The 22,793-nt window shown below is 33.2% G+C and overlaps 1 protein-coding gene across 2 annotated transcripts in view; it reads right to left on the reverse strand.

Moving 5' to 3' along the window:
* LOC117335818 (ETS-related transcription factor Elf-3-like) overlaps window positions 1-22,793 on the reverse strand; it is a 36,696-nt gene that overhangs the window by 8,181 nt on the left and 5,722 nt on the right. The window contains exons 2-6 of one of the 2 annotated variants that reach the window (XM_033896027.1): window positions 8,878-8,954; window positions 8,154-8,622; window positions 2,220-2,459; window positions 1,200-1,340; window positions 626-772 (exon numbers count right to left, since the gene is read on the reverse strand). In XM_033896027.1, coding sequence (XP_033751918.1) covers window positions 626-772; window positions 1,200-1,340; window positions 2,220-2,459; window positions 8,154-8,622; window positions 8,878-8,904 — 1,024 coding nt within the window. In that variant the 5' untranslated portion in view covers window positions 8,905-8,954. Of the gene's footprint in view, window positions 1-625; window positions 773-1,199; window positions 1,341-2,219; window positions 2,460-8,153; window positions 8,623-8,877; window positions 8,958-22,793 lie in introns of both variants that reach the window. The other variant, XM_033896026.1, reaches the window with a different exon arrangement.

Below are 22,793 nucleotides of genomic sequence, written 5' to 3' on the forward strand. Positions count from 1 at the left end.
CTATTCAGAGAAACACTTTTCATTTACTACAATTTTGAGTCTATAGAGCAGATATTGGTATCGCAATTGATACTCATGCTACAAAGCGAAATGGAAAGTTACTACGTAATGTTGTAGACTCGTATTCGCGACTAAGATTGTCCGGATTTATCCTGTACAGACACAGGAATTATTTTATTCTATAGGAGTGGACAACCGACTGTCGCATGCACTAAATACAATCCGCAATCCAGATTAACTACTCCTCACATTACTTAGACAATACGGTCTACGAAATACTAGAGTGATGTACATGTCGTAGACAGGCTGATGTTTATAACAACCAGGAAGTGTTCGGAGAGAAAGCTGTATGTGACAGATTATTCAGGAAAGGAGTTTCCTCACATTTAAAATAATGGTCCTAGATTGCTGTAATTTTCCCGAAGAAATTAGATGTACTGTTTGTAATTTTTCGCGATTTCAGTATTTCAGTAATTCACATAAACCGTTGGCTACACTCGTTTTAAATGTTTTACAATATGCACAACTAGGTTTAAAAATAATCAGCTCAGTCAAGATTCTCACACTACCAAATCTCTGTGTTCCCGATGTCATTGTTGGAATAACCATGTGTTGATATACTTACAATGCCGCGCCTGCATATGATGAGGAAGCGGTAATCTAGGGCAGGTATAGGGCTGCTGTTGCTGATGCTGTTGATGTTGCTGTTGATGCTCATAAAACATACTTTCTTGTCTTTCCAGCTTCCCAAGGTCATTACACGGCTGATAATCTATTAAATTAACAAGTATCAAATATGAATATAGTTTAATTGTGACGCATTCACATTACCTACGTCTGTGATATCGTTTCAATAACGCATATGTTTTTTCGGGAAAATGAAAAAAAAAAAAATGAAAAATTAATTTTCACAGTTTATTGTTTTTACTATTTTTATACCACACAGATTCTGTGATTTGAACTTTACTAAAAACAAACATAAAATTATGTTCATAAAATTTCATATGGAATGAAAACTCCTTTATGATCATACAGGTATAGATATGGATGCTATTAATGGGGCATTCGTTAAAACAGGTGTTTAACCGGTGACAACCTTTACTAGTCTCAGTACACAGTCCACCAGGGAGAAAGCTCGTGGTATTAAACATCCAGAAACAAGAATGAGCTACTGAGAAGCTGTGTAGCTGTATTCATACCTTGTAGATTGTCATAACTCCGTGACCCGCTTTCCATTTGGAAGTGAGGAGGGGAGGAAGAAAGACTAAGAGGGGATGAACAAGAATCGTCTGTTCCGTCTGTCATAGGCGTACTCGTGTCCATACGTGGTTTATAACCCACTACAACATAACATTAACAGTAACATAACAATAAGCTTGTTAACTACACTATAAGATCATTGTAATGGAGGACATTCATATTTTATATTTTCTTGATTAATGTTTGGATGACAATGGTGCTGCAGGTTTATATTAATATATATATTCACGGAAATAATACAGATTTAAAATAGAAATCGAAATAAATCCATGATTTGAGTATCGCACGATCCGGGAATTATGTTTTAGTGTCTAGTAACAGGCTATGTGATCGATACTAATCATACGTCAGGGGTCTTACTCAAATAATAAAGTAGCTGCGTATCCTTGTGTTTATTTACTTCATTTTTATTCTCATTTTTTTCCCAATTCGTCTGTATTATAATAAGGAGTGTTAAGATCAATGATAAAAAGCGTTAGACAGGTCTATTAACTTTATCGCTTTAGTAAGAGTTGTAGAGACCCCAATTCACGCGTACCTGCGTCCCTTGTTATCTGGTCACGCTTCAGTCACCATATGTCACGATACATCTTTACCATCAAATGCCCATGAATTAAAGTAGTTTTGTTTGGTAGGAGATATGCATGGGAGCGTTTTACACGTGAAGTTCCAATATTTTAGAAACAGGTATAATAGAAATGTTCCAAAGGATTTCATGAGAGGCATTTTCCCACGGAAGTATGAGATAATGGGTTGCAAAGTGGCAGTCTTCAGAGACATTATAATGATTGAATTAATCTCAACTTCCTGCAACTGTCACCGAATTAAAATTTCTCAACTGTCGAATCACACATATGGACCATGGGTCGGTGTGTTAACTTTAAATAATGAAATAAGGTTAAAGTTCATATTATGCAATTCCACTTTTTAAGATCATATTTGAGTCAGCATTAACTTACTTCCATCGTGCAGTTTCCTAAAAAGATCATAGAAAAGCCCGCCAAAGTTTGGCTCTAATTGCAGAAATTCGTCTATTCCCATTTTACACAGGTCCCCTCCCGATACTCCTCGGAAGTTTTCTGCGTGCAGTAACGAGCAATCTAACTGCTGTTTCTCTGCAACGTCAAATATCCAATCCAGCACCTGCTTCGCATTCCAACTTTCCGGAGATTTTCCCTTCCAAGATGAACATTCTTGTTCTAAGTAAAACAACAAAAGTTGGTGAAGATATGTAAGCTACACAATGTATACTCAGTATTATTGTGCAAAAAGTTTAGTTTGGTTAAATGGAAGAAAAATTCCTATTTTAAGCATTGATATACACCAAGGAACCGAACAAATAAGAAAATTCATGATAAGAATCACTGCCTTAAAAACTGAACAATCATTAAGTGATTTACCGCCGACAATTAATAAATCACTAAAAATGTTCCAGAATAAATACAATATTATCCTATTTAAATACATGTATAGTGTCACTTTCTACGCTCTTTTTTAATAACGTTGGGGGAAATGAATTTTACAAGTCACTGTAATTTAAAAAGCAATCTTTTCACACATATTCCCTTGTTTTGTTTATATATTCAATATCCACAAAATAATACAACGTCAGTAAAGCATGAATATAGATTTACATAATGCAAATAATCCAAGTTCTGGAATTACTGAATTAGTATATTGGTTTACATTGTGTTATATTTATCTTATTGTTTTATGGTAATATCAGAAACAAAATGAATGAGATAGATTATGAACAATGTTAACATTAATTGTTATCTCTTGTCTTCGGGAGATCAAGAGGTGATAAAAAAGTCTGTAAAGTGTAAACAACAGTTGTGGACAACTTGATCACGTTAAGGGCGTTCCTTACATGTGTATATTCTATATAGAACAAAGTGTAAGGAGACCAGTCTATGTACAAACGACAGAGGCAACACGAAACACAGTTCATTAACCATGTAAACTAGCAAACGCGACATCCACGGTTCCACTCAATACCGAATAATTCTCTTCGGTTTGTTTAAAAAACGTGGTTTCTTTGTCTTGAGCAAAAAGTACCAAAAAAACTTATCAAAACCCACAATATATGTCTAAACTGCGTGTCAAATAAAATATCAAAATATCTGTATTCCTAATAAAATATCTAAATATCTGTATTCCTAATAAAATATCTAAATTCCTAATATTATCTGTATCCCTTAAAAATATCTGTATAACTAACATACGACTCACAGAACAAGTTCCAATAACAGGAATGAAGATGAGATCTACTTAAGTTTGTTAACAATGATCTCAGATTTAAACAATGGTTTTGATATATTCAAAATCAGTTGTATTGTTCCCACATTTATAGTAAATTTGTTATTTATTTACATGATTTATGATGTATTTATATCATAATAATTATTATTATTATTTCTCCAATATCAAGTTTTTATCGTGTTATAAGTAATAGAGTAATTATATGGTATATATTTTCCTGATATCGATAATCATAGTCCTGTAGTATATACTATTATTTTATAGATTGTTAGAAAACGTATATAGCTATATTATGGTGTTAGAATCACTATAGTTATGTAATAGTGTTAGAATCAATATAGTTATCTTATAGTGTTGGAATCAATATAGTTATTTTATAATGTTAGAATCAATACAGTTATCCTATAGTGTTAGAATCAATATAGCTATCTTATAGTGTTAGAATCAATATAGTTATCTTATAGTGTTAGAATCAATATAGTTATCTTATAGTGTTAGAATCAATATAGTTATCTTATAGTGTTAGAATCAATATCTTATAGTGTTAGAATCAATACAGTTATCTTATAGTGTTAGAATCACTATAGTTATGTAATAGTGTGAGAATCAATATAGTTATCTTATAGTGTTGGAATCAATATAGTTATTTTATAATGTTAGAATCAATACAGTTATCCTATAGTGTTAGAATCAATATAGCTATCTTATAGTGTAAGAATCAAAATAGTTAACTTATAGTGTTAGAATCAATATATTATAGTGTTAGATTCATTATATTTATATACTAGTGTTAAAATCAATATAGTTATCCTATAGTGTTAAAATCAATATAGCTATCTTATAGTGTAAGAATCAATACAGTTATCTTATAGTGTTAGAATCAATACAGTTATCGTATAGTGTTAGAATCAATATAGTTATCTTATAGTGTTAGAATCAATACAGTTATCTTATAGTGTTAGAATCAATATAGTTATCTTATAGTGTTAGAATCAATATCTTATAGTGTTAGAATCAATAAAGTTATCTTATAGTGTTAGAATCAATATAGTTATCTTATAGTGTTAGAATCAATATCTTATAGTGTTAAAATCAATATCTTATAGTGTTAGAATCAATATAGTTATCTTATAGTGTTAGAATCAATATAGTTATCTTATAGTGTTAGAATCAATATAGTTATCTTATAGTGTTAGAATCAATATCTTATAGTGTTGGAATCAATATCTTATAGTGTTAGAATCAATATCTTATTGTGTTGGAATCAATATCTTATAGTGTTAGAATCAGTATCTTATAGTGTTAGAATCAATATCTTATAGCGTTAGAATCAATATCTTATAGTGTTAGAATCAATATAGTTATCTTATAGTGTTAGAATCAATATCTTATAGTGTTAGAATCAATATCTTATAGTGTTGGAATCAATATCTTATAGTGTTAGAATCAATATCTTATAGTGTTAGATTCATTATCTTATAGTGTTAGATTCATTATTTTATAGTGTTAGAATCAATATCTTATAGTGTTAGATTCATTATCTTATAGTGTTGGAATCAATATCTTATAGTGTTAGAATCAATATCTTATAGTGTTAGAATCAATATTTTATAGTGTTAGAATCAATATCTTATAGTGTTGGAATCAATATCTTATAGTGTTAGAATCAATACAGCTATCTTATAGTGTTAGAATCAATACAGCTATCTTATAGTGTTAGAATCAATATAGTTATCTAATAGTGTTTTTGAACTTCCTGACAAGGTCACTGTACAATATAGTCCATTTGGACCGGGAAGTTACATACCAAGGATTACATAACAAATCATATATAGACAAGGCGCGTTGTAGTGAGGTATATCCACGTTCAAGTTTAGATCCCACACTTCAGTAGTGTAACCTCCATAATGACATTGAAGCATCAGTAAACATATTACGTAAGAAATGACATAAGCTAACCATCTGTGTTTGACAAGGATATCCCCTTTCTAATGTATAATATAGCTTACCTTAATATGCTATAATACATACTTACCATCTGTCGTTATCAAAGGACAAAGAGATGTTTTAAACATCATGGGGAGTAACTGATATATTTTTAAAAGTTTTTACATGTAGAATCATGCATTGTAGACAGCAACACGGGAACATAAAATCAAACTGAAGAACAATGAAAAACAGGAAACGGGAACGCAAAATCAAGCTGATGCACCCTCCATAAACAGGAAAGGGTAACACAAGAAAACAAAGGGATCGCCAAAAACGTCACCAAAACATTTTGAAAAATTGAATTGAAGAAGTACCAGGCAAAGTGTAGATCAGGTAGTATAAAACTAAACCAAAAACTTAAAGCCTACACAAGAGTTAATGAATAAACAGAAAACGTCGATCAGGAAAGGTGGAATCAGGAACAATGGAATCAGGGAAACATAATGTAATTGGGGTGAGGGGAGGGTGGTGGTGGTGAAATGGAACCATTCAATCGTCAAAATAAACAGTAACTGAGAAAAGAACAAAGATGGCCTACAAAAAACATCACCGTGAGATAAGGATTGAGAACATGGGGATCTCAGAAAACTTAATTCGGAGACTAGGGTTGAGAAAAAGGAGTTGGGGAGGGGGGAGGGGGGAGGGAGGGGGGTGTACCTCAATCCATAAAACGATACTGTTATTATATAAAAGGGGGATCCCTCAATTCATAAAATGATTAAGTTATTATAATCATTAAACACTCCAAACTATTTCGACAATTATTAGCAAAGAAAGAAATATGTCTTGTATGACACTTATACACATTATATGGCTATCAATTGAGTAAGTGATCTTAAGTGGGCTTTCAACCTTCATACTATTTCATTCATGAAAGGTTATCCCGTATCCAGTTGCGAGTACTTTGTCTCCATTTTAGTATGGTGCTGAGGGACTCACCTAGCAATACATCCCCATTGTTTCTGGACACTAGATACGGGGAAGTTTACATACTCAAACACAGGTCCAATATCATAATCACAAGAGTTCATGATCGGTTCTCCTTCATTATAACAATTTCTTTGATTTATATATTCATGTCTGAAACCCGAACTGTTAAAAATATTCGTCTTACGAAATTATTTGTGTTTAAGCAAAGAGGAAATCTTACATCTGAAGTGTTGAAATTGTAAAAGAAAAATACAAATGGAACGATCTCCGCCTTAGCCAAGTATGGTTGTTTTTATATGTGTCCAAAGACACAACAAATATGTCGCGCAAATATCTATACATACAGTACTGTACACAAGTTGATCGTTAACTATATTACATAGCGATTCTCTTCCCATTGAATGTTGGTTAAAGTAAGAAAAAAATGTATACTGTAGTAATTGGTATGCTCTCTTTATGGATTAAGATGTTTCTATTTCAATGAGGTTAAATTCTCTTTTTATTTTACTACATTTGAATAAATCAAAATATTAATTTATTTTGTAATCAGTAGCGTATCTTGGCGCCTTAATATAATGACGTCATTCTTTTCAACAAAACTGCGCGCCATTTCCATTTAGTTACTATATGTATCTGGTAAATTGGTTACAAAATAACGATAGCATAGCTCTGTAAGTACAAACGTGTATGTTAAAAGTACAGGTTACAATTGGTTCGTCCATATCAACTCTTCGTGTAGTCAGTGGAAACGTCGGTTCTAACTGGTCAATAGTAGCATAGCATCGTCACATTCTGAGATATTTTTCTTATGCCTTTCACATAGAGACTGAAATGGCAATACACGTATAATCTACTTACATTACTACGCTATGGTAAAACAAATGTGCACATATTTTTACCTATCCTGAAAACACTATCTGAGTTTCATCTCTGTTTTAATATTTCTTTGTTTTTATTAGATACATTCGGGAAATTAATAATTGAAATTTGTAGCTTGATATTTGATCTACATGCAGTGCAAAGTCAAAAGAGCAATTCAAACTTTTACAACAGACACACATCTTATAAGTAAATGCAGTCATAAATAAAGTATATGCCATTTATTATATATACCTATATCATATATCCTTTTAGGGTTTGTCCTTGCGATATTGCGACCAAACTGTTAATTCATACGGAAATTTAGGAACATCTAAATAAGCATAAAGTAAAGAAAATATTTATACTAAGATATCAAACGTGACATGCAGTAAAGGCTATCTCGGGGATCTTAAGATTGTATAAATTATAAACACCTGTTAACATGCAATATTATCAATAAGACTTGCCACTACAGAAAAAAAGACTTTGATCATAGGCATCTTTTTGATATGACAATTCAATTTAATTCAAACTTGATATCGTAATTTGATGGCTTAACAAAAACAAAATGGAAATAAAAGGATACTGTATACTAGTATTAGACCATACTGATTGCAGGCCTGTCTTCCTCAATACTAAGGACTGTTTAATAAATAAACAGGTCTGAAGTATGACCTTGGTATTGAATGACGACATGGGGCTCGTAAAATGTGAACACTTAATGTTGGGTTAAAGAGTGTCCCAATCTCGAGATAGAACTTGCAACTGACCGATTTGTAAATTGAGCAATGAAAAAAGGGATGCAATTCATTATCAAGTAAATTACATTTTTATGATAGGAAAACAATTACCTATTTTGTGGTCGCTGGTCTGCAGCCGTTGGTCGTAATGAGAACAAAGTTGTGAAGCACTAGCGGGATTTCTGTCAAAGTGGAAGCATTTATTCTGATAGTTCAAACAACAATTCGTGTCCTGCTTTGATGAATCAAGAACCGGTCCATATCCACTGTTTCCATAGTTTGCATGTGTGCTCGTCACATTAACATTAGGAGCACAGTTTGTGATATTGATATTTCGTTGAGGAAGTTGAGAATAGTTCCATGAATGGAAATTAGAAGTACTTCCTGTAGAGTTTTCATAGCAGTTTCCTTGTCTCGACAACTCCGACTCGGTGTTATAATCACATAAAATTTCCTCAATATCCAGAGCATTCTGTGGGTACCCACTACGACGGCAGTCGCTTTGGGTATCTGTTGACTCGTCCATTAGAAAAGGGGGCTGAAGAACGGTGTGGTCCATTTCCTCGATAAGGCTGCATATCTAAGGTAAGAAAGTTTAAAATTAATTATAAAATCCAATTTTATATAAAATGAATATAATTATAAACAGTTTTTATAAAATGCTAAATGCTAAATGCCTATATGCATATATATTAAATGCATGCATTATTGAAATGAATGCATCTGCTTTACCTTAGAGTATGCAGGAATGGTAGAGAAATACATTTCATCGATAGCTCCAACCAAGAATATTACAACTTGACAATACAAGAGAGGCCAAACTTGGGCGACTTACGTATTGTGAGGGACTGGCGGAAGGCATGGTATTGTTTATCTGCTTCACGTGTTCAAGCCGGAAATCCACGTAATTTCCTGCTGCAATTAGAAAGAAATTGTAATTGGTTACCGCCACGTGCCCTATGCCGTTATGTTCATATTTTGTCTTCGCCAATTACCGTGCACCTTGCTATCGATTGGCTAGGTCTTTAGGCCGTGACAATAGTCGCTTAACGTTCATTCATGTCTGTCAACGAGGAATTACTCTAGCGGAACCGATCGTTGATCGTGTAGCCAATGGCTGGGCGTTGTTAAGGTTAACATTACCTTATGTATTTTTATTACTCTATCTCACGGATCATAAAACATTCTCCAACTGATACCGGGTTCTCTGTAACAACATAAGGTATGTGCACGATCAACCTGACAACTGATATAATTAGCAAGCTACCTTAGACAAATATAGCACGGACTCAGGTAAATAGTGGCCGCGCTCGGCCTACGGTTGCCACATGGTAGAGTCATTATGCAGCAGTAATCTCGTTAAATGAAGTTCGTTCATTAGTTACTTCCTTCTTACAATCTTATCATCTATGAAAGGAAGCAATATAATTGTAAATAAAAATAAACATGTTTTATACATTGTAAGTTAGTACATCGTGTTAGGTATTACATCAGAGTATAATATTACAGGTACAGGTGTAAAATACAGGAAGTTAAACTTTTAAATGATAAATGCAAAAGTAAGCATCAAAGCACGTTTCACCACTGTTAAAAAACTAAAATCGCTGCTCATAAATACATAAATCACTACAGGTAATTGTTTAGACGAGGAAAACAATGGCGGAGGGGTTGTAGTCATCTAAAGCCAAACTTGAAGGCATATGTCAAGCAAGCAATAGATAAATGTGAAAAAATACCTGTTCGTGAAATTTCGAGATATCAATCAGAGCAGCCTGGTCAACACCAACGAGATACACGTACAAGACACATTTGGCCTTGTCACTAATACGATTCATTTTTGCACAATGTAACCAAACGTCTAGGGTCAATTTAATGTGACATACGTTTGTTTAGACTAACTCCAGTGAACCATTACATCACACACAGTCATTACCATCACTATGATATAGTCATTCAGGAATATTGCACAATATATACATATGCAAATCTGTCTTTAAAACAATGTCTAAAACTATTTCGCTTCGTACATTTTCCGAGACACGTGTGATTGTCTTTGCTACATCGAAAAGTGATATATGAGGACAATGGTGGAGGCTAGGACGACTCTAGAGATAAAATCTAGATGTAATAGGATCACTTTGTCTAACTTACATATCTCTTCTCTTGGATTACATTCTCACTTATATATCTCTTCTCTGGGATTACTTTGTCTAACTTACATATCTCTCCTCTTGGATTACTTTGTCTCACTTATATATCTCTTCTCTGGGATCACTTTGTCTAACTTATATATCTCTTCTCTTGGATTACTTTGTCTAACTTACATATCTCTTCTCTGGGATCACTTTGTCTAACTTATATATCTCTTCTCTGGGATCACTTTGTCTAACTTACATATCTCTTCTCTTGGATTACATTGTCTCACTTATATATCTCTTCTCTGGGATTACTTTGTCTAACTTACATATCTCTCCTCTTGGATTACTCTGTCTAACTTACATATCTCTCCTCTTGGATTACTTTGTCTAACTTACATATCTCTTCTCTTGGATTACTTTGTCAAACTTATATATCTCTTCTCTTGGATTACTTTGTCTAACTTATATATCTCTTCTCTGGGATCACTTTGTCTAACTTATATATCTCTTCTCTGGGATCACTTTGTCTAACTTATATATCTCTTCTCTTGGATTACTTTGTCTAACTTACATATCTCTTCTCTGGGATCACTTTGTCTAACTTACATATCTCTTCTCTGGGATCACTTTGTCTAACTTACATATCTCTTCTCTGGGATCACTTTGTCTAACTTATATATCTCTTCTCTTGGATCACTTTGTCTAACTTACATATCTCTTCTCTAGGATTACTTTGTCTAACTTACATATCTCTTCTCTAGGATTACTTTGTCTAACTTACATATCTCTTCTCTGGGATCACTTTGTCTAACTTACATATCTCTTCTCTGGGATCACTTTGTCTAACTTACATAGCGGAAATCCAAGGAAGTCAGGGAAATAAAAAAAAAAATCTTAACCAATGTTAAAATATATTTTAGGAGGGGGTGGGGTCCCTTGGGATATTAACATAATCATCAGAAATTATAGAATACCCATGAACGGTTCCTGAATGGAATAATGTTTCATCTTTATCCAAACTGAGTGTTTTTTTTCAATCACACAAACGTCGTTTTGTCTGAACTTGATACGTCTAATTTTATAAGTGAATTTATAACTATTTACAACTCGTAAAAGCCTATGTACCTCATGTTTTACTAGAGTATTCTGACAACAATTTAAACGTTAAATGACCCACATCGATATAAAAATCAAATGACGAAACAGGATCGCAAAATTGTTCTTACTTTACCAGGAAAAAATACGCCCTTTATATCCGGGATGGCGTTTTTCATCACATTATGTAATTTTTCGGTATTTCTGGTTAGTGATACTGTGAGTGTACTATACATTAATTTTTACGTCATTGGTATTGGATGTATCCTGCTTTATTTTTCGTGGAATAACGTGTTCATTTCTGATGACATGAAACATACACCTTATCCAACATCCATCTTCTCGCATCTGATGTTTATTTTACACTATTTCCCAGTAATAGGTCGATGCGCTTTCCAGGAAAAATTGAACTGACTATATTTCAATATAACTCTTACAAGTCTACCATGAGTGTTTGCAGGTCTCCGATTACATTTAGTCGGTAAATCATTAACTATGTTTGAACTAGGTTATAATTTTAAAACACGAAGTAAAAGTTCATTTTCAAAAAGTACACAAAGAATCTTTTGATAAGGTGTGAAACCAGACACAAATTCAACGCACAGACAACAAGTATTAATTTGGGAATATTTCAAGGACAACTGTAATGCATTATAGAAGTACATGTAAACGAAATATTTGATAGTGAATTCTTTTCAAGAATTGTATACGGCAAGGTTATCCGAGGTCAAATATGACGTAAAAACTAAAAGATGGTATATGTATGCATTTATGTTATGCACTGGGTTTTAAGATTGATATGTGTTGCAATAAATGAAAATGGTTATTGATTTACATGTATGTATTATTTTACTGTTAAAAAGTGCAAATTACCAGGGAGTGCTGGAAGCATCAGTGAAAAGGGGTTCTCTCGATAAAAGGGTGAATGCACGTGTAACATGTGGCGAGGAGAGTAGCACGTAAATCCGGAGACCGCCTGTCGATAATAGGCAGATCAAAAGAGGGTGCTTTAGCGGAAGTCACTAAGATTATCTTTGTGATGTGAATACATACTTCCGGTGGAACTTTTAATGTTTAATGTTGAAAACGGTATGTATTGTTTTCGCCTTTTTAGTAAATAGTATCACCTTGAATATCTGCAAACAACCAGTTGATATGCTTGAAATAGTCAATGTGGAAGTGATCCTTACAGGCTCTCGTCATAATTGTACACATTCATGTTCACATAATAACTTCAGATTCGTTACAACAGTGTCTAATACCAGAAAAAGGCTTGTACTAAACTGGAAAGCACCTTTACATTATCATACAGTAGTAATTCGTTAGATAATATGATGAGTTAGAACAAGGCAAGCAGTCAAAGGAGTATCAATGTATGTATAGGTATCCAAATGAAAGACCACCCTGTAATAGTCAAATTTAGTTGCCACTCATTGTATTTGAAGGCTTAGTACTTGTATATAAGTAAGCTGTTATGAGTAAGTTAATTGGTAATATATTTCGTATCTTGGTACAATTCACTAACAAGGGTTTATCAGACAGTGTGGTAGACCATTTTCATATTTTTGAGTAAGAGATGAAAATTATTGATGAATGGCTCCCAAAAACCGTGGAAACAGACTTGATATATTTTTTTCTACTGCAAGGATGTTAAGACCGGGAGGTATGGTAAATTTCTTTGTATAAGGTTTATGGTCATACATAAGCGACTAGTTTTTCACAACAAATACATTGATTTTGGCGACATGTCGTTCATTCTTGAATATCAAAAAATATACATTGAATTGAGATTGAAAAAATCTTCATTTTAAACATGATCTCTGTTTAATCAACGTCAACATCACTGCGTCATAGATAGTTATATTTATCGTATTTTCCCCCAATAAACTTTTAAATAAAGACAATGCTAAAATGAATGAATAAATAAATAAATAAATGCAACAGTATAACAAGATTATAATAAATTAATAAAACATAATAATATTATAACGAAGTTTTAATAAATCAACAAAATATTAAAACAATGTTATAATAAATCAATATAATATTATAACATTGTTATAACAATTCAATACAACGTTATAACATTGTTATAATAAATCAATACAATATCATAAGAATATAATAATAAATCAATACTTTATTATAACAATGTTATAACAAATCAATACTTTATTATAAAATGTTATAAGAAATCAATACAACATTATAACAATGTTATAACAAATCAATAATCAATACAATATTATAACAATGTTATAACAAATCAATAAAACATTATAACAATGTTATGATATATCGGCATAATATTATAACAATATTGTTATAAATCAATACAACATTATACGAATGTTATAACAAATTAATACAACGTTATAACAACGATGTAACAAATCAATACAATATCATAATGGTGTTATAATAAATCAGAATAACATTATAACAATTTTATAATAAATCGATACAATATTTTAACAATGCTGTAACAATTCAATACAATATCATAACAATGTTATAACATTTCAATACAACATTATAACAGTGTTATAATCACACGATACATAACATCCTAACGATAAGTGTTATTATAAATGAAGTGATACATTTTGATACAACCCAGTAGAACAATGTACTGTCAGTATAAACATTAATAAAACATTAAAACAAGTTTACTACGAATTAACACAATAACCATGTTGTTATTAATTAATATAACATTACGTAAGTACGAGATAAATATTACCATAATAGCCCCGAAATACTACATATAAAACCACGTCTAATGTGTAATGTATACCACACAGGTCTTCCCTATAGCTGTCTGATCTTTTGACTTGTGCAGTGCTACTGGATGATATATTCTAAGGTTGAATATGAATAAAATATAATCAATTTTAAAACTTAAAGCGATGACGACACATAATTCATTGTTATTTAACCTCATTATCTGTAAATTAACCGGAAATGTAAACATAATCAAGACACAATAAACAACGTCAAACACCATTATATAAACCATGTGATACATCATAATATAAAAACGCCATACTTCATCATATGAACAGCGTGATACATCATATCATATAAAACATCATACACAATACAAACAACGCCATACATCACAATTTAAACAAGTCATACATCACCATACAAAACACGTCATATATCACAATGTCTGCATTACAATACAAACGACGCCATAGATCATGATATAAACCAAGTGTTGTTTGACAATATCAACCACGCGATACATCATGATACAAACAACGTAATGCTTCAGAACATAAAGAATTACAAAACGTATACATCACATTACAAATATGTGTTACATAAAGATATATACACACATCATACATCAAAATATAAACACCGTCATACAACACAATATAAACACCGTCATACAACACAATATAAACGTCATTAATCAAAATACAAACAACGCCATTAATCATGAAAAATAGTGATACTTCACAATCGTAGCCACGCGACATGTCATGAAATAAACGACGCGATTCATCGCAATATATACAACACGATAATCACAAATTAGCAAAGCAAAACAATAAACATGTGACTCTTCACAACATAAAATGTCTTCCATTACAATAGAAACAATTACACACTTCACAATATAAACAACGCCATACTTCACAATATAAACAACGCCACACTTCACAATATAAACAACGCCACACTTCACAATATAAACAACGCCACACTTCACAATATAAACAACGCCATACTTCACAATATAAACAACGCCATACTTCACAATATAAACAACGCCATACTTCACAATATAAACAACGCCATACTTCACAATATAAATAACGTCATACATCACAATACGAATAAAGTGGCAAATTATTATATCTAAAGCAATACCTCAGAATACAAATATTCGTGATACACCACAACGCCAAAATCCTATACATCATGATAAAAACAACGTGATGTGTCACAACATAATCAAAATGATACATCTCAGCATGAACAACGCAGTACATCACAATATAAATAACGGCATGTATCACTATATAAACAACGAAGTGCATCACGATATAAACAATGTGATACTTCACAATATAAACAACGTCATACATCATAATGTAAACAACGTCATACTTCACAATATAAATAACGTCATACATTACCATATAAACAACGTCATACTTCACAATATAAACAACGTCATACAACAAAATATAAACAACGTCATACATCACAATATAAACAACGTCATACATCACCATATAAACATCGTCATACATCACAATTTGTAATCTGGCTGGAGTGTTTCCTAAATTTTCATTGGCAAATTTCGTGTTTCCCTCACAAGTACCTATCAGTGAGTAGACCCAATCGTGCTAAAAATAGCGCAGATGGGAAATTCTTCAGGCATTGCCGACCTGTTCGTGCTATTTATAGCACGAACAGGTCGGCAATCTTTGTCTCCAATCACGCAACATGTCACTTTGGACACCAACCAATCAGAATGCTAGAAACCAACGATTGTTCAGTATCACGTTGTTTCGATATTGCAGACGATACACCCCAACAACGTTTCGCTAAAATAAACGAAGAGGATTTACAAGATATTTTGAAAAAAAGGACTTGTTGAACACATGGAAAAATACTTCTGGTGCAACAAGACTATTCCGGCCATAATTAAGTTCCAAAAGTCAGTCTGCATGAAAATTTCAGTGAGCATGATTTGGACAGGATCGAGCCTTAGGTTTGTTCTTTTTTTCATTATAGTTGGCCATATTACAAAACAGTTATTGCCTTTTGTGTTCGGTGTGTATGAGACTATACGGACCAGGTCAAGAGTTTGTTTACCTGGGCCTACGGCATCGATGAACAAAATGTAATAATTGTATAATAAACAACGTGATACATCACAATATAAACAACGTCATACAGCACCATATGAAAAACGTCACACTTCACGATATAAACAACGTTATATGATACAATATAAAAAATATCAAACAATACAATATAAACGTCATACATCACCATGTTAAAAACGTCATACATCACCATATAAACAACGTCATACATCACCATATAAACAACGTCACATTTCACGATATAAACAGCGTTAAACATAGAGGATATCTAGCAATGTCTTAAGTAATATCAAAGATATTTCACGAGGTGGGGCTGATATTTTAATATTTTTCATGAGTGCCCAACAATATGATATAAACAACTGCATGATTCCTAATGTAAACAACGTTCGTAATCACTATATAATTTACGTCATACTTCACAATGTAAACAATGTCACATTTCACAAGGTAAACAACGTCATACTTCAAAATATAAACAATATAATACATTATAATATAAACAAAGCCATATTCACAATATAAACAAAGTCATACTTCACAATATAAACAATATGATACATTATAATATAAACAAAGTCATATTCACAATATAAACAACGTCATATTTCACGATATAAACAACGTCATATTTCATGATATAAACAACGTCATTCATCACAATATAAACAACGTCACACTTCACAATATAAACAATATGATACATTATAATATAAACAACGTCATATTTCACGATATAAACAACGCCATACTTCACAATATAAACAACGTCATTCATCACAATATAAACAATATGATACATTATAATATAAAAGGTCATACTTCAAATCATAAACAATATGATAGATTATAATATAAACAACGTCATATTCACAATATATAAACACCGGGACACATTATAATATAAACAATGTGATACATTATAATATAAACAACGTGATACAGCACAATATATAAACAACATGATACATTATGATATAAACAACGTCATATTCACAATATAAACAACGTGACACATTATAATATAAACAACACGATACTTCATTATAATCATGCGTTAAATGTATTATAAAGATCTGAAATAAATATCAAACAAAATAAATTAAAGCACTTGCTTATTATTAATTTATGAAATATGTTGATTGCGTTATATTAAATCGTTTTAGATCGTATGAGATCCAAATCGCCTGAGACGTAATTAATATTTCATCAGGACACACCAATACATATAACACAGGAATGACACATAATACTCCGCACGTATGTACTCACACACTTGTAAAACTAAATGCCGAGCACTGAATATCATTATGTTCCAGTGTTTGAAACAAAACTTTTAATACCGACATGATTACGCCGCGACTTAGATTGTTTTATTGGCAACAGCACGCAACTAATGGCGTGATAGGTCGCATATTAGCTACAGATTAATTAGAGAGAACAAGCGATATTAATAGTTCTATATTAACCTTGTTTTACTCATAACGCCTTTTTCTATTGTCGTTACCTGGATCCGCCATGTTTTGTTCCCGTGGGGTGTTCAGTTATTAACGAAGTACAGTTGATTTCTGACGGTACGGAGGTTAGTAGATTTCTGGACAAATCTATGGCGGACTTTCCTGACGGTTGATCTCATCCGCACATATATTTTATCAGAAAATCTATGGCCTTTTAGATCACGTGATAACAAACAACATGAAGGCAGGAACGGTAATCTTAACTCAATTTCGCACACATTTTAGGAATTGTCAGAAAACTCGAGATCAACTTGTTAATCTCCCAAAAAAAAGACAATGTAAAAATCATCAATCCGAAATTAAAAGGTGAAAACGAGTTATTTGTGTTCGTTATAGCATCACACAATACATTGACATTATACTTTTTTTATTACAAGTCATAGTGACATTTTATAGAATATCGATCTGGATTGATTGCTTTTTAATCTGTCATTTTCAGATGTACATCAATCGAATGTAAGACAAGTGGATTAGACTGATATTGTTTTTATTTATATTTCCTAACGAAGTTCTTACCTCTACCTACGATGGTACATGTCCCAGTTTATTCGATATTCATGGACTTACTCCCATTATCACGACCTTCGTGACCGACATCCACTACTGACGGAAAAAATAACTTAAACACGGTTTCGAGAAATGTTGGTTGACGAATACAATGGGGAAAATGTATGGTCGACATCGTGATCTCGTTTGGAATTATTGTATTTTTTGTACGATATGAATCTAGATATGTTTGATACTTGTTGATATGTCTGATGGACCCATTGTTAACACCCTAGATATTATTGGAGATTGTTATATAACCTGAATTTTACTTTGTATGGTAGGTGTCTTCAATGAAGCTAAAGACGCTAACTCTGTCTGAGCACCAGGTCTTATTCTACTTGTTCTTCCCTATGCAGGTAACTATTGTGCTCATATCCTGCCCTCGTTTACTCTATTTTAATTTTGAATTATGGTTTCGCTATTATGTCGGTTATTCTCTTTATACTTTCCTTACCAGATTAACAGTTGAATTTCGCAAATTACAGTTCAAAGGCATATAACGGCACTCTGAATAGCCAATCTAATGCGTCGTACAGCCCTTCAACAATTTGGCTCACGTCAAAGATTATGCTGATATTGCAGTTTAGATGCTTTACAAGGGTGGGAGGAGAAGGGTTTGGATAATGATCATAGCCTAAGTCATCTCCAAAAGAAATACAAGCAGCGGGGCAAGCATGGGCATATCACATACAAATACAGCTTACGTCATTTGTAAATGTAATTTAGTTTAATGATGTAGATGGAAAACAACAATGGAGGGTTGATTAAATGGTTCATAAACAGAACAGAAATGGAAGATTGATTAAATTTACACAAACAACATTAAAAAGGAACATGAAATCAAATTGCATAGAACTACAAGTTTCAGTATTTGATGTAATTTGTTACATCTCACCAATCTCTACAAGCCACAACGGCACCAACACGGCAACCGCTGGTGATGTTTGGACACCTCACTGAACGGTTTAGTTACGTAGTGTGAGGATTACTTATTAATTATTAGGTACGATAATTATCTACTAGGAACTGGCTCCACATTTTGTACATGGAGATGGCCATACATGGTCTTAAGAGTTTCACTCCAACTTTTAAACAAACTAGCAATCGTTTCTGGAATGAACATTGTTTCATCGAGACAATTAAATGATGTACAAAATACCAACCGAATTCTTCTCCTCATAAGATAGAGAAGGATTCAATCTTTATATTTCAATACACTTGTGTCTGGTGATCATTCTCATAAACAGTGATTGTATTTCTTAATTCAGCATGTTCATTGCACAGAATGAGTCCAAACAGAGTAGAAATTGATTATTATCATTCAAAATAACATTTTCAAATAGTTTAGATTGATTGAAGAAATTAAGAAATCTAACCAGAACATTTTTTAATCTATTGCAACAAAAATAACAAATTAGATACTGTAAGGTTGATGCGTGGCCATACCACCTTAACAAAGATACATTGACTGAGAGGAGTGACTTACATGGATAGAAATGGTTTTCAGACACCTCAGAGTCTCAAACAATAACGTCATTCATACATTTCCATTCCAATTCGTTTGAACTCTTCAATACCATTTGATATTGTAACATCGCCCACAGGATATACACCGCTTGCCATAAGAATGCAAAAAGTGCCACATACGTTACATGTATATAAATATATCTAATTAACATCACCAAAGGAAAACATATCAACATTGGCATCAAAATGATCCCTTAACCAGGGAAACAATTAATTACTTAATCACTTTTGATTAAAAAAAAGATAAAACTAAGAGGTAAAACTTTCCAGGTAGTTATAACATATGATATCATACTTTGGTAGTAGTGGTAGTTATAACGTATGATATCAGACTTTTGGTGGTAGTGGTAGTAATAACGTATGATATCAGACTTTTGGTGGTAGTGGTAGTAATACCGTATGATATCAGACTTTGGTGGTAGTGGTAGTAATACCGTATGATATCAGACTTTGGTGGTAGTAATAACGTATGATATCAGACTTTTGGTGGTAGTGGTAGTAATACCGTATGATATCTTATTTTTGGTGGTAGTGGTAGTAATAACGTATGATATCAGACTTTTGGTGGTTTGGTTTGGTTTGGTTTATTTTGTTTAACGTCCTATTAACAGCTAAGGTTATTTAAGGACGGCCCCCCGTGCGTGCGCCATGCATGCGTGTGGTGAGTGCGTATGTGTGTTTTGGGAGGCTGCGGTATGTTCGTGTTAAGTCTCCTTGTGATAGGCCGGAACTTTTGCCGATTTAAAGTGCTACCTCACTGAAGCATACTGCCGAAGACACCCAGCAGCACACCCCACCCGGTCACATTAAACTGACAACGGGCGAACCAGTCGTCCCACTCCTTGTATGCTGAGCGCTAAGCAGGAGCAGCAACTACCATTTTTAAAGACTCTGGTATGTCTCGGCTAGGGGACAGAACCCAAAACCTTCCTCACAGCGGCGAACGCTCAACTAAAGGCCAAAAGTGAGGCATTGTCAAGGGAGACATTAGGAAGAAGAAAGTTGTTAAGAAAGAAGAAAAAAGATAAGATCCCAAGTTTAGTCGCCTCTTACGATCATGCAATGGGGGCAGCAGGTACAATTCTTACGCCCTACCTGCAGGGTAGACTTTTGGACTTTTGGTGGTAGTGGTAGTAATAACGTATGATATCAGACTTTTGGTGGTAGTGGTAGTAATACCGTATATATCGGACTTTTGGTGGTAGTGGTAGTAATACCGTATGATATCAGACTTTGGTGGTAGCAATAACGTATGATATCAGACTTTTGTTAATAGTGGTAGTTATAACATATGATATCAGACTTTTGGTGGTAGTGGTAGTAATAACGTATGATATCAGACTTTTGGTGGAAGTGGTAGTAATAACGTATGATATCAGACTTTGGTGGTAGTGGTAGTAATAACGTATGATATCAGACTTTTGGTGGTAGTGGTAGTAATAACGTATGATATAAGACTTTTGGTGGTAGTGGTAGTAATAACGTATGATATCAGATTTTGGTGGTAGTGGTAGTAATAACGTATGATATCAGACTTTTGGTGGTAGTGGTAGTAATAACGTATGATATCAGACTTTGGTGGTAGTGGTAGTAATAACGTATGATATCAGACTTTTGGTGGTAGTGGTAGTAATAACGTATGATATAAGACTTTTGGTGGTAGTGGTAGTAATAACGTATGATATCAGACTTTTGGTGGTAGTGGTAGTAATAACGTATGATATCAGACTTTTGGTGGTAGTGGTAGTAATAACGTATGATATCAGACGTTTGTTGGTAGTAATACCGTATGATATCAGACTTTGGTGGTAGTGGTAGTAATAACGTATGATATCAGACTTTGGTGGTAGTGGTAGTAATAACGTATGATATCAGACTTTTGGTGGTAGTAATAACGTATGATATCAGACTTCGGTGGTAGTGGTAGTAATAACGTATGATATCAGACGTTTGTTGGTAGTGGTAGTAATAACGTATGATATCAGACTTTGGTGGTAGTGGTAGTAATACCGTATGATATCAGACTTTTGGTGGTAGTGGTAGTAATAACGTATGATATCAGACTTTGGTGGTAGTGGTAGTAATAACGTATGATATCAGACTTTTGGTGGTAGTGGTAGTTATAACATATGATATCAGACTTTGGTGGTAGTAATAACGTATGATATCAGACTTTTGGTGGTAGTGGTAGTAATACCGTATGATATCAGACTTTGGTGGTAGTGGTAGTAATACCGTATGATATCAGACTTTTGGTGGTAGTGGTAGTAATACCGTATGATATCAGACTTTGGTGGTAGTGGTAGTAATACCGTATGATATCAGACTTTGGTGGTAGTGGTAGTAATAACGTATGATATCAGACTTTTGGTGGTAGTGGTAGTAATACCGTATGATATCAGACTTTGGTGGTAGTTATAACGTATGATATCAGACTTTTGGTGGTAGTAATAACGTATGATATCAGACTTTGGTGGTAGTAATAACGTATGATATCATACTTTTGGTGGTAGTAATAACGTATGATATCAGACTTTTTGTGGTAGTGGTAGTAATAACGTATGATATCAGACTTTGGTGGTAGTGGTAGTAATAACGAATGATATCAGACTTTTGGTGGTAGTGGTAGTACTAACGCATGATATCAGACTTTGGTGGTAGTGGTAGAAATAACGTATGATATCAGACTTTGGTGGTAGTGGTAGTTATAACGAATGATATCAGACTTTTGGTGGTAGTGGTAGTACTAACGCATGATATCAGACTTTGGTGGTAGTGGTAGTAATACCGTATGATATCAGACTTTTGGTGGTAGTGGTAGTAATAACGTATGATATCAGACTTTTGGTGGTAGTGGTAGTAATAACGTATGATATCAGACTTTTGGTGGTAGTGGTAGTAATAACGTATGATATCAGACTTTTGGTGGTAGTGGTAGTAATAACGTATGATATCAGACTTTTGGTGGTAGTGGTAGTAATAACGTATGATATCAGACTTTTGGTGGTAGTAGTAGTAATAACGTATGATATCAGACTTTGGTGGTAGTTATTACGTATGATATCAGAGTTT

This window comes from Pecten maximus, chromosome 10, assembly GCF_902652985.1.
Source record: "Pecten maximus chromosome 10, xPecMax1.1, whole genome shotgun sequence".
NCBI lineage: Eukaryota > Metazoa > Mollusca > Bivalvia > Pectinida > Pectinidae > Pecten > Pecten maximus.